This window comes from Halichoerus grypus, chromosome 9 (genome assembly GCF_964656455.1).
Source record: "Halichoerus grypus chromosome 9, mHalGry1.hap1.1, whole genome shotgun sequence".
NCBI classification, from domain to species: Eukaryota; Metazoa; Chordata; class Mammalia; order Carnivora; family Phocidae; genus Halichoerus; species Halichoerus grypus.
This window is the reverse complement of record NC_135720.1, coordinates 27990370-28004138: the sequence shown is the minus strand read 5'-3', so window position 1 is coordinate 28004138 and position 13769 is coordinate 27990370. Positions and strand designations below refer to the sequence as shown.

Below are 13769 nucleotides of genomic sequence, written 5' to 3'. Positions count from 1 at the left end.
CTTAACACCTACTGGACAATTACCATGTGTCAGAAACTTATATTTACTCTCAATCCTTGATAACCACTAAGACAACCCAATGAGATGGGCACTGTTCTCCCACATACAGGTTAAGAAATCCAGACCCCGAGCACACAGGCAACTTACCAGGCCTCATGCTGCCCATCATTGCAGACCTGGTCTTCAGACCTATTGTAATACCAGGTGTTGGCTCTTTCCCATTCCTCTATCACTTCCGACATTAGGTCCCTTCTTACCCTTTCCTTTCAGTCTTCTGTAAGGTGTTAGAGAGCCACTAATTCAAAAGCGGCTGTCAGTACCACTACTTTTTTCGTGTATATTTTTAAACAGGAATCAAAATGTTTTTCTCTTTTGAATGTTACCAATCTTGGCACTAATTACTAAAAGTACTTTTGACTTCTAAAATTGTACTCAAAAAACATAAAAAACCCAAGTAATAGTCACCAAGGAAATAGTTACTAATGAAATGTTTTATTTGTAATAATTTAAAATTGCACCTTCTGTTCACATGCTGATCCTTTTCTCTCTCTTCTTGCAAGGTCTTTGGAGTTTCTCCCCCAAACTAATGAGGTACCAAAGGATGTAACAAAATGACCATCTTGAGTACTTCTGAGCAGGCGTAGGTGTCTGCTGAGTAAAAACAGGAGTTGGGTGGGGGGCATGAAATTTTTTCGAAGAGCATCTTTAGAAGTTTTTTAATTGCTTTTTGTAACTTGATCCGATAGCCGTTTCATCATGCCTTTTCATGTTCTATGCACAATCGAATGTAGGCCAAGAGTCAAATTTCCATCCATCAAGAAAATGCAAGAGGCACCTGGGTGGTTCAGTCGGTGAAGCAGTGGACTTTGGTTCAGGTCATGATCTCAGGGTCCTAGGATCTAGCCCCATGTCTGGCTCTGTGCTTAGTGGGGAGTCTGCTTGTCCTTCTGCCCCTCCCCCCAGCTTGTGCTCTCTCTCAATAAAATCTTTAAAAAAATGCAAAAGATGGGAGAATTTATTGGTGTCTGTTATATTTTAATATGCAGTAATTTAACTCCAAAATGCTTTAGTATCAACTTTGTGATGTACATGTCCATGTAACTTTAGTCTTACCCTGGGGCTAGGTCAGATAGCATTCGAAGGACTCCAATCTGGTGGCTGGGTGCTTTAAATATTGTCATCTAAACCTACACCAGTGTTAATCAGCATAAGGGAGGTTAGTAATTTTTTATTAGTGAATGGAACTTGAAAGGTAAGTGGTTGCCTAGAGAGATAGAGGCAAAATACATCAAACAAGGTATAAGAATATGGCAGACCCTGCAAGTTTAAGACTTTTGATTAGTACTTCAGCTCTAGAGCTGTTTGCTCCTGTGCCATCCTTCCACCACCCCCACACATTTAAGATTGCATTGCCTGTTTCAGTCGGGTTACTCCTGCCTTCAGAGTATCACTGCTTCTGCTTTACTATGAATCTTTTGGTCGAGGCGTCTGTGGGATTATGAGCAGAGAAGGAATTATCCAAGCTTGCCAAAGGCCCTGCTTGCTAATAAGCATAAACATGTTCACGTGAAAGAACTCTGTTTTAGATTTGCTTTTATGGTAATATACCACCAGGGAACGCGGTTAGGCAAGAGGAGACATATGGCCTTACCCCGTCCAGGAAAAGCGGGCCACTCTTCTACCAAATGAACTTGTGATTGGTGACTGCATTGGCCTAGACAGTCTACAATGGTGTGACAAAGAAACTAAAAGCCCATCCACCCTCATTCCATGCTGAGGATCATATCTGATCCCTGAGCACTGCCCTTGATGTAGTACCTACTAAAGATCTCTTTATGATCAGCGGGGTGAATACTGACATTTAGGAGCTGGAGAGAAAGCAATCAAGCCATTGTAAAGGTCCAGGTCATCCTCTGGTAATGTTGTTTTTAAAATATAGTTAATTTTACGTGTGCCTGGGTGGCTCAGTCGGTTAAGCATCTGCCTTTGGCTCAGGTCATGATCCCAGGGTCCTGGGATCAAGCCTCTTGTCCTGCTCCCTGCTCAGCAGGGAGTCTGCTTCTCCCTCTCTCTAACCCCTCTCCCTGCTCATGTTCTCTCATGCTCTGAAATAAATAAAATCTTAAAAAAATAAAATACAGTTAACTTTATATCACTTTTAATTAAAACTTGATTACTTAGAAGGCTTTCAGTCTGTTAATGATGGCTCAAATTCAAAAACATAAATGAAACCAGGAAAACCTAGCCAAAATAGAACTATTGTTCTAAATAAACCTATTCTATATTTCCGTTCAGAGGAAGCTGGGGAAATGTTACTGAGATTGAATGAAGGGCAATTTGAAAACTCAAGACTCAATCAGAGTAAAGTTGTAACATATGAGAAACCTAAAAGTAAAACTATGTCAAACACATTTTTATTTGGTGTTTTGTGCTAGATCGACTTAAACAAATAAAACAACTTTGTTGAACAGATTTTTTTTTAATATGACTATGCGTACATGGACAACTGAGAATAGGGAAAAGCCCCAAATTAATGTTTTCACAAATTACAGCTGTTACTATAGCTTGGATTTTAATAAATGAAGTTTCTCATTCAATATAGATTAACCAATCCCTCTTAATAAAACCAACATATTATACTGCTAGACGTTTACCTTTCCAAACACTCCACAAAAAAAAAAAAAGTGTTCCTGATTCAGAGCCCCCTCTCCTTTAATATTTAGTTATTAGTAGTTTCTAAAATGGTAAAATAAAATTGAATTATATTAGCAAATGAAAGTGCGAGTTTGCACAGCTAAGCTCAGCAGTAAAAGTGAAGAGTGAAAAGTCAGAGCTGATGGGTGCCACGCAGAAGGAGGAGGTTTGTGAAGGGGTCCTGCACGGTGCTCTGTGTGCTAAACATAGTCAACATTCCATCAGGTCTTCTTTGCTCTTAAACGAGCAAAACCAAATTCTTTTTTTATTTAAAGAAATAGTAAATCTTTACTCCCCCCCCGACATAATTTGTGATCAGGTAAGGCAAAGGTAAGTCCCACCATCACTGGGGACAGCAGCAATGTACAGACGTCAGAAATAGCCCTGAATCATCACGAACATTCTCTCATGGTAACATAAGGAATGCATCCAGTAAATCAAAGTTTGCAATGTTGTCACGTTGTTCTAATTTATTTGATTAGTTTATCTGGAAAAACTTTATAAATACATTATTTAAGAGGACAGTCTATTTCCTTGCTCTGAAAAAATAATGTTTCTTTTTCACATTTTAAAACTGTTTAGTATGTTTTTGCAAAAAGAGATGCAAGAATGTGACAGCTGGGTTTGCAGAATGTCCATGTACAAATTGCATTTACAAGAACCTGGTAATCTGCCTATAGTTTGCTTCTACAAATAGAACTCTTTGCAGTAATATTTAAACAGGCTTAATTTAAACACCTCTCCTATTCACTCTACTTGTAGAACAAAGAGGTACTTATTTTTCAAGTATTACATTGTAAAAGGTAAATTTTTTGTGCCAATTTTATGTTAGCTTTTAAAGACCAACACATTTATATGAAAAATCATGCCTAGTCAGCCCATTTTTTTTTTAAATAGCCAAATGCTCTCATCTTTTAGAGAATGCAGAAAAATATTGATTTGCTAAGAAGGAGCACACTGGAAAAAGCTGTTTGAAAGTACTGAAGAACAAGGAACATTTTTTTCTCTATTGGCGAAAATTATTAGAAAAGCTATCCAGTCTGTTGTCTTTAGCTGGTTTTAATAAAGTCTTTTCAAAATGATGGTCAAGAAATCTTTAGAAAACTGGAGGAGGGGGATGCTCCTTTATAGCATGGAAGGAATTCCATTAATTGTAGAAATTCTTTTTAAATTTCTGCTTTGGTTCTTCAGAAGAAATGCTCATATAACTTCTATATTAGGAGACAGAAAAAAGAACAGATTAATATTTATCTAACATTTTGTTTCAAGAATGCTACGGTAATATCTTACATTTCTAAAACTTTGCCATGCTTTTCTATACATTGTCTTATAAAAAAATAGGTGATTTCATCAGAATCTTATATTTTAATGAACTCTACCACTAGCAGGAAAACACATGTCCTTTTCTTTACCTTCAATTTAGGCTATATCATTTACTTTTCTAAATGACATACATCAGTTGTACTCTCCTTTGATGTTAGAGACTTACGTTCATTGGTCTTGTATCCTCAGCACCTGATGCTTCAGGCTCCAAACATATGGCTAAATAAATGTTTGATGAAAAACAGTCATGACCCCCAAAGAACCCTGACACCGCCTAAGGTCACAGACACCTGACTCTGCTCCTACAGAAGTTACACAAGGGCAGTAACAGTGAGAACGGAATGGCAGGGAAATCAAAAGGTGAGCTAAGGCCTGTTATGTGACACAGAAGGTCATCTGGGTGTCCCTCGCCTCTCTGTGAATCTGCAACATGACGAGGTAGGGAGCTGCACCAGGAGTGTTTCCACTAACATACAAATCATCAGATTATTCCCAGAGTCTTAAGAATGAGGACGTCAGACCTGGGACAGGCCGTATAGCTTCCTTCTACGATCTAGAGAAGGGGATCGTAAAGTGAAGTTAGACTCCCAAGGTCAGTCTATTAGAGAAGGAAAAAAGGCTAGCTTCATTTGGACAGGTGCTTCAACACTGGCTTTTCCAGCCAATTGAAGTGGAAAATAGGAGGTAAAAGTTCACAGATGGAAATCTGAAAGACAAAACAACTTGACCACAAATAATTCTGCACTGACTCCGTTAAACATGCTGAATTTGGCCAGCTCTGTTCATAATAGTATAAAGAGATGCTAGTCCATAAATGAAAGTGATCTGCTGGGAAGAGAAACTTGACAGAACTCAAAGAGGTTTGAGAAGAACCAGAGCTGAGATTATTCCACCTAATTCTGAGACTGATGAGATTGTGCTGTTGAGTTGTTGTGACTCTTGAGTTGGTAACTTTTTTTTTTTTTTTTAAAGATTTTATTTATTGATTTGAGAGAGAGAGAATGAGAGAGAGGGAGAGAGAGCACAAGAGGGGGCAGGGTCAGAGGGAGAAGCAGACTCCCTGCTAAGCAGGGAGTCCGATGTGGGACTTGATCCCGGGACTCCAGGATCATGACCTGAGCCGAAGGCAGTCGCTTAACCAACTGAGCCACCCAGGTGCCCTTGAGTTGGTAACTTTTGATGTTGCTCCTTATTTCTCTGGGTCACACAAAGCTATTGTTCTTTTTGCACAAAGACTTCAGGTCAAGGGTGAGTCCCAGAGACAGTATGAGAGAGTCGCTGGTCGTTTCAACAACACCAACAGGCACTCAACAAAGGACAGAAGACCACTGGGTTCATGAATTTTCTCCTAGTTCTGAATATGGGTCTCATTATCTAAATTCTAACGGTCTTATTACATTTAAAAGGGACAACAGTATATCATCTAAGCTGCTAAACCTGAACAAGAGAAAAATGGGAGAACATGATGGCAGTCTTCATATATCTGAAGAGCTGGGAAAGATGAAACAAACACCAGGGGGCAGAACTAGGCCCGACGGTCCCTAGGTTATGCTGGGGCATTAAAAGCTTGTCTTTATATGAAGCATGTTCTAACAGTGTGTGTTTCTGGGCAGTGAGGACTGCTCTGTGAGGAGAAGGTGATGGACATCCAGTGGGTGATGCAGACTGGATTTGCACACCTAGTTGGGGGAATAGGAGGGGCTCTAGAATTTGCCCAATCCAACTCAAAATTCAATTTCTGTGATCCTTATACAATCTTTTCCACGTGGTCCCTGGAAGAACAAAGCTGCCCTAGTCACACTGCACAAGGTTCGTTCCCTCATGTGGTTACCGAAGGGAGCTCGAGGCAAGCTTACCTGCTGTCTGTTGTGTTTGAACACCATCTACCTGAGGCAGGGGCCCAAGTGTCCCTTCATCATCAAAGGCCAGAATTGGATTCAAAGGAATTTCTGGGCTCTCGCTATTGGCGACATCTAATCTGGATGGTTTAGATCCAATGGGTAAGTTTATAATTTCCTCGAAATTTTCATTCTGAACAGATACTCCATTTTCACTTGGTTGTTTTTCCAAATTGGGAGTACTAGGGAATGTGAAAAATCAAAATTGAAAGGAGTTAGCATTAAAACTGGAAAAAACATTTTTAAAACAACCAAAAACTATTTTGTAATAGTCATTTTAGAATTTTATTTATTTATTTTAAATATTTTATTTATTTGACAGAGAGAGACACAGCGAGAGAGGGAACGCAAGCAGGGGGAGTGGGAGAGGGAGAAGCAGGCCTCCTGCCGAGCAGGGAGCCCGATGTGGGGCTCGATCCCAGGACCCTAGGATCATGACCTGAGCCGAAGGCAGACACTGAACGACTGAGCCACCCAGGCGCCCCCATTTTAGAATTTTAGAATCAAATGTTAACACTGATTGACCACATCATTCACAAAAGTGGTGAATTTTGACATATTTGCAATTTTACACTTATTTTTTAAAAATCTTTTTGTTATAAAAAATTTATCAAATGGAACAAGTTATCAGTTAGAATAGATCATTATTTTCAACACACACGTAACAATTTCTACCACAGGCATTTTCACACGCCTTTGTTTGATAAACAGTAGCCCTTATTAGGTCCTTTACTTCAAAGATGAGGGGATTGAAATGTGGGGGTATGGGGACAATCTGTAGAGTCACAGAACAACTGAGACATAGTTCAAACTGAATGTATGCTCTCCTGAGCTCTGGCGATGTGTTCTGTTCCTTATGCCATTTTGTACAGTACCTGGCTATTCCAATGCTAGCCTTTCCTGGGTACCTCCAGCTTACTAAAACGTGCACGTTTTTTATAGGTCTATTGTTTAAGACCAACCTTATCTTTACCCCTTAAATCTGCCTCTGACCCCAACTTGCTTCTCATTAATTCATGCTTAATATCTTGGATTTATTTTTGAGGTACATTTAATTGGCCACCAAATCATTAATTTTCTACTTACAGTTTCTCTTAGGTTTTTCCCTCTCTTTAGAAGCTCCATAACCAAATTGAAAGCCTTTTATATGTTCATTATTATGCTTTACAATGCAGCAGAAACCATACAAATGAATGCTAGATTCACTTTATCTGAGTGCAGCAGTAAACATATATTTGCAAGCTTCATATTTTGTTCAGTGCTCAGTTCGTGTATCAAAAAAAACCCTATTTGACAAAATTCTAGAGTTAAAATTTTCAAATGGAAAAGACTAACCATATGAAGCAAAAATTGTGAAGGTCTTAATTTCTAATACATACTGATCATCAATTGAATGTTTAACTATAGGTCTATGGAAAGAGGCTAGAGATCAGAAAATCAGGTCTGTAGTATAATTATAACGCCAACTGCTTGAACTTTAGCAAGTCAATTCATCTTTTTCTGTCTCCTTCCCAAATGGTAACATAAAGCTAATGTACATCCAATTTTTCCATTTGCTTTTTATTTTGAGGAAACTGCTTTTTTACCATTGAAGACATAGTTTACCTAATTCACAAGAAATAATGATTTTCGGGACACATTCTAAAGCATTTCTGATTTAGATATTTTGGTATATTTTTGTTAATTAAAACTTTTCTTGGGAGCCTGCCTGGCTCAGTCGGTTAAGCGTCTGCCTTCAGCTCAGGTCATGATTCCAGGGCCCTGGGATCGAGCCCCATGTCAGGCTCTCTCTGCTCAGTGAGGAGCCTGCTTCTCCCTCTCCCTCTGCCTGCCGCTCTGCCTGCTTGTGTGTCTGCACTCTCTCTCTCTCTCTTATTCTCTGTCAAATAAATAAATAAATAAAATCTTAAACTTTTCTTCTGGAAAAAAAAAATCTGTCCTAAGTGTCTCACAAGGTATTGCAGAGTACATTGAAAGTACTATTTGTAAAAGTCTGTGAAAAATAACATAAAAACAGTGTACAGACTCAGAGTATGATGGCGATCTTTTGCTATTTCACCAAGGGGGCTTGGCAGCACAGTAGTGATGTGGGAGCGCATGCGTGTGCGTGCCCGACACCCACTGTTCTAAGTGACTGGATCAGCCACCATACCCATCCTCCTGATTCTTTTTTTTTTTTTTAAGATTTTATTTATTTACTTATTTGAGAGACAGCGAGCGCGTGAAGAGAGATCACGAGCAGGGGGAAGGGATAGAGGGAGAAGCAGACTCCCTGCTGAGCAGGGAGCCCGATGAGGGGCTGGATCCCCAAATCCTGGGATCATGACCTGAGCCGAAGGCAGACGCTTAACCGACTGAGCCACCCAGGTACCCCCCGTCCTCCTGGTTCTTTCCCAACACTGATGGGCTCTCTGTAACCAGGGAAACGGTTTTAGTTCTCATCCCAAAGTGATCTTCAGTAGAAGTTTCAGCAAAAGGTAAAGAAGAGGAATGCATCTCCAAGCCCTGTTCCTTGGCCACCTCAACTGCCATCACCTTCTAGGCTTGCATGTGCTAACAAGTTTTAATGGCCACGCCAACCCAGACTTGAGTCAACAGCTGACTTCATTTTCCCCTCCCACTCCTACCTGACCTCTCCACCCATTCTTACTTGTTAGCAATTAGAGGAATTGTGCTGTATGCTTTGGATGGCCAATTATTAAATGTTCAGAAGATACTGTGACCAGCAGAAACTATAAAACTGAAACTGAAGTCACTGGGGTTAGGGAATATGCATCTGTGTGTCCTCTCAGGGTAAGATCACCAGCTTCTGAGGTCCTTTTCTTTGGCTATACTCTGGCAGCTGAAGCTGGATGCAAGTGTCTTGAAGACTGTGCACTTAGCTTGCTAAAATCTACCTAGAGGGGGCACCTGGCTGGCTCAGTGGGAGAAGCATGCAGCTCTTGAACTCAGGATCATGAGTTCGAGCCCCACATTGGGTGTAGAGACTACTTAAAAAATAAAATGAAAAATAAAATTAAATCTACCTGGGGAAGGAGCTGAGACCATGGTGGGAATCTGATAGTCCATACGGCTTACTGTGGCCAGGACCTTATTCTTTCTTGATGTTGGTTATCATGGTATAGCAAGTACCTTTATTGTTTTTTAATTTTTTATTATTTTTTTTACAAGTAACTTTAAAATTAAGAGTGATACACCTCGGGGCACCTGGGTGGCTCAGTTGGTTAAGCGACTGACCTCGGCTCGGGTCATGATCCCAGGGTCCTGGGATCGAGCCCCACATCGGGCTCCCTGCTCGGCGGGAAGCCTGCTTCTCCCTTTCCCACTCCCCCCTGCTTGTGTTACCTCTCTTGCTGTCTCTGTCAATTAAATAAATAAAATCTTAAAAAAAAAAAAGTGATACATCTCTTTCTGTTTGAATGGTAAGGGCTTGGGACTGTTACTTTTCCTTTAGGGCAAACTAAAAACAATGATAAACTCCTAAGATTTGAAGGAAAACCACTAGGTCAAAAACCAGAATTACTACATATCCCTTAAGAGTGAAGGATCATTCTCTTAAAAGTGAAGGATCTTAGCCTAGGGCATCTTATTAGCAGGGTAGGACAGTAGCCCATGAGAAGTTTTCAGCTTCTAGAACAGATTCTCTGTTGGGGGTGGAAGAATATATCAGAATGACCTGAGAAACTTAAAATAATGTCTTCCCTCCTCCACACCCCATACACACTTGTACGCACACATTCATCTGTGTCCTCTGTTTCTTGTTTCAAAGTAAGTTTCTTATCCACAAATAAACACTCTCCTCCATTCTATGGGCTCCTCCCTCTACAAATACTCATTCTCAAGAACCCAAAATGGTTTTCAGAGTAAGAAATCATCCTGCCCAGGATCATATATTTCTTTGCATCTGCAAAAGCTGGCCAGACTCTTGGTAACTCCAACCCTCTTCAGTCTACCTACTGCCAGTGGGGAGCCTGTTGGGCAAGGAGAATTGCTTTTAGGCTTTAAAAGCATTGCACACCCAAGGTTGAGAACACTAGAAACCACAGGGGCCAGACAGGTCACTCAGGCCCCTCAGGGCTGAAGTCAGGTTCAGGGTGTTCCTGGTGTAGGGTTTCTCTGCACCGGGAACTGCTGCTAGTCCTCACTGCTAGAAAATACCAGGAGGACGCTATCACCCCGGGGTGCTGCCAGGCAGTTTGCTGACATATCCCCAGGGGTGGATGTGGGGAGAATGTCATGCAGCTCATGGCACTCATTTATTTTTCCTGAAAAGAAGGTAAACCAATGTATTAGGTAACTGAGGCATTAGGAAAAGTTCACTTCTCTGATTCTGAACTAAAAGTATTCATTCTTCGGAGTGGCGTTTTCTAGTGAAAACAAACCCTGCCACGTGCTTACAGCATTCGCCGTGGTAGATTTCCACAGGGGATCACCCATCTCACATTCTTCAGAAGGGACCCTGGGGATCTCCAATCAGTGACTTAACTCACAGTAAGTAGGCTGGAAGGATCTATGCCTCTACTCTGGGTGCACGGTAGGGTATTTAATAAACGTGAACTGATGACGAGGATTATGGAATGCTTCATTAACCATAATGCACTGAGGTGAAAAACGATGATTTGGTAATTCAAGGTTGACTTGAAACTGGGGGTAAAAGGGAACATCCATGGATGCGATTTATTTGTAACTTTAAAAATCTTTAACAGGGTTTCAGAAGTGAAACTGTTTAAAAATGTGAGTCCCCACTGAAGCAAAGGGAATGTGAACAGGAAACTGTTTTAGGGAAGGGTATGAAAGGTTAGTATGAGCAGGTCCTTCTCCAGGTGGAAAGAGTATGAGTGGCAGATAGCCTCAGGGGTCTGTGCTAACAGCAGGGTTATAATAATCTGGAAGATAAGTAGAAGGAAAAATTTAAGTATCCAGATAATGATTATTCTGGGAAATGCAAGTCCTTGAGGATAACAGGAAAAAAAATCTTCAAAATGTAAGCAATGTAAAGGGCAGAGGGGTTTAGAGAACCACTGTAAGCTGAACCATCCTCAAAAGATGAAGAGCTATCAGTGACAATGGACGTAAGAGATCTTGCAATCACTAAAAACTGGATCCAGGTGACACTGATTCCTTATGTTTTTATGGTTAAAGACGAGGCCAATAAAATGCAGGACAGGAGAAGATGGGATATAAGATACAACATAAAAGCACTTTTCTACATTACACTGCAGCTACACCAGCGTGCTTTGTCTTTTGGACACCGTACCTTAGAAGGATCAAGATAAAGAATGTCTAATATTTGTCTAGTACAAACAGTTTTCAGAGCTCCTTCACAGACAATACTTCATTGGACCCTCTGGTACCTTGAGGGAAAGACCTCTTCATGTCCAGACGTGACATGAATCTTACTTAATCTACTTAAGTAGGTTAATCCCAGAGTCGCTGAATTTCTCAGAGATAAAACTAGGAATCCAGCCTGGGACTTCTGGTTCTAAAGCTCTTCTTCCTCAACCCCACGCTTGTGCTGAAAAATCTCTAGAAAATAGGACTCAAATGACAAAGAGCTGGAGAAGGAGCCTTTTTAGAGGTAAGGTAAACCTGTCAGGTTTGGGGTTTTTTGTTTTTTGGTTTTTTTTTTTTGCCTCTCAGCTCCAAATTTCATCCTTCAATCTTGCTCTGAAACTGTATGTGGGCCCTTTAACTAATTTTCCTTTGCCAGCTGGCACGATCTTTAAGCTTCGTCCTTTAAGGCTGCCGGAGAGACACGGCACAAGGAAAAGTCTGCTCCCTGGTTTGGTTGCGCTTGCTCGGCAGGCTCCTGCAGCACACACACTCCCAGCGTCTGGCTCCTGTGTGCGTGAGGCTGCCTCGGCACCCAGCCCCTGCGGCAGGAGGGGCCGCCCCCAGCACCTCCCAGGGCCAACCTGTGGCAGACAGAGTGCCTGTACTGGGACACCTCCCAGTGAAGAGCTCTCCTAAGCATTCCAGAGGGTAGATACTTGGCAAGTTCCACCACTAAGTTTCTTTCATAAAAGAACTTCTCCACCATCCAGTGGGTCACAGCCATACCCTCTCCCACAGGGTCTGGATGGAAGCCTGGGGAAGGGCACTCTTCCCTGGGGATGGCTCAGGGATGTGGCTGCTCCTTAGACCTGCTAACCCTGTAATCTTGAGTTCTCTTTGCTTCTTACTAGCAATCTGTTGTTACTTCCATCCCAAGTTAGAGTTAATTATTCTTGATGTTAAACTTTCTTATTCAAATTCATTTGCCTGGTTTCTCTCTCCCGACTGGACTCTGACTGATAGACAAAGTGTAGGAGGAATACTTGCTTTATAAGATGAAATCAAAAAGAGAACAGAAACAAAATCTATATAATTACAAAAGGTATGGAAATTCTGAGAAAGGAATAACTAAAACCTAGTTTCTGACAACCATGGGTCCAAACTTTGAAACTGCAAATAGGTAGCTCTAAGAAAAATAAAAAGTGCTTTTTGTTACTGAAGAGATGATGCTAAGTGGAAGTACACATTGTTTCAAGATTGGTGTGGATAAATTCAGGGAAGATAAATTTAGAAATAGAGGGAAGCAGGGTTTCTTACGCTACATATCATAAACTATGTATCATGCAATGGGGAACAAACTTAACAGCACATTAAACATTCCCTAGAGGCCAGGGTCATTCTGAAATGGATTGTATTTCTCAAAATGGGGTCCAATTCTCTATATGAACTTTTACAAATATATGTTTTCATTCTGATAAAAATTAAAAAAAAAACTCCAATAGAATAGTCTGATCATCTACATGGCTGACTATCATAAAGCTGAGTTTAGTGCTTCATTATACATTAGTATTTCAGAGCATACTGTACCAGCTTATGTGGCAAGGGCTGATGACAAATGAACTAGGTTGAACTGGGTATATAAATATTATGTCAGTGCCAAGTAAAAGCCAAGGGACCTCACAGTACACTGTATGAAAAGAGATTTGAGGTCTGAAGGCAGTTTAAATAGAGAAAAGCAATGGGTGAAATAAGTGATCAGAAATAGAATTTTACCATCTCATTTTACATAGTAAAATTATGTTTTAGGTAATGATTAATTACTTGATGATTTTACCACTGAAAAAAGTCAGCTAATGTAAACTAATGTTATTCGTCAGATAAAATTATCAGTGACTTAATAAACCTGGTCCTTATAATAATGGGGTTCTCTCTGTGATACTTTTTATTCTTTCATAAAAGTCTCCTTTTTTTGAAGTCAGTGAATTGAACATCATAAATTATAGCAGTTAGGGATGAATATTTTATTTGAAAATCAAACTAATTAAAAGCATAAAATATCACTTAATATGTATCTTAGGTGATGACAATAAATTTATTTAACCTGGTTGAAAGCTTATTAATAAGCTCTCTCTCAGAAAAATTCTTTTCTTTGGTATTACAGTGGGAAAAATAAAAGATTTTATTGTCCTAGAAAGATACCAATGGATGTCTTATGACTATGGACTTCTTAGAAGAACTTATCTTTGCATTGCTGCCAATATCATAAAACAATGGGCAGTGTGTGTTTTTAGATTAAGAAAAAAATCAGACCTTTAATTCTCTGATGCAGCAAACACTCTGGCATTAGAGACAGGAAAACTCATAAAAGAATTAAGTAAATTTAAAAAAAAGTCACAGGTGAAATTTTTTAACAGTATAACAAATACTTCTAAAAGTTCTCTATGACTGGATTTTTAAGCACAGGTTAGAATTACCCTGATTTTTTATTTTTGAGAGTGTTCTTATGATGCTGTCAATACTAACACCAAAGAAGAGAAAGGCAATCTTTTTTCAACCCACATTTCTTTCTTGTCTGCTGTT

The 13769-nt window shown here is 40.1% G+C and overlaps 1 protein-coding gene across 12 annotated transcripts in view; it reads right to left on the bottom strand.

The window, feature by feature from the left end:
- Window positions 1-476: 476 nt before the first annotated feature.
- MAP7 (microtubule associated protein 7) overlaps window positions 477-13769 on the bottom strand; it is a 170167-nt gene continuing 156874 nt past the window's right edge. For all 12 annotated transcript variants that reach the window (XM_036097485.2, XM_036097486.2, XM_078054684.1 and 9 more), the window contains 2 exons: window positions 5874-6097; window positions 477-3905 (listed from right to left, as the gene is read on the bottom strand). In XM_036097485.2, coding sequence (XP_035953378.2) covers window positions 3895-3905; window positions 5874-6097 — 235 coding nt within the window. In that variant the 3' untranslated portion in view covers window positions 477-3894. The remainder of the gene's footprint in view (window positions 3906-5873; window positions 6098-13769) is intronic.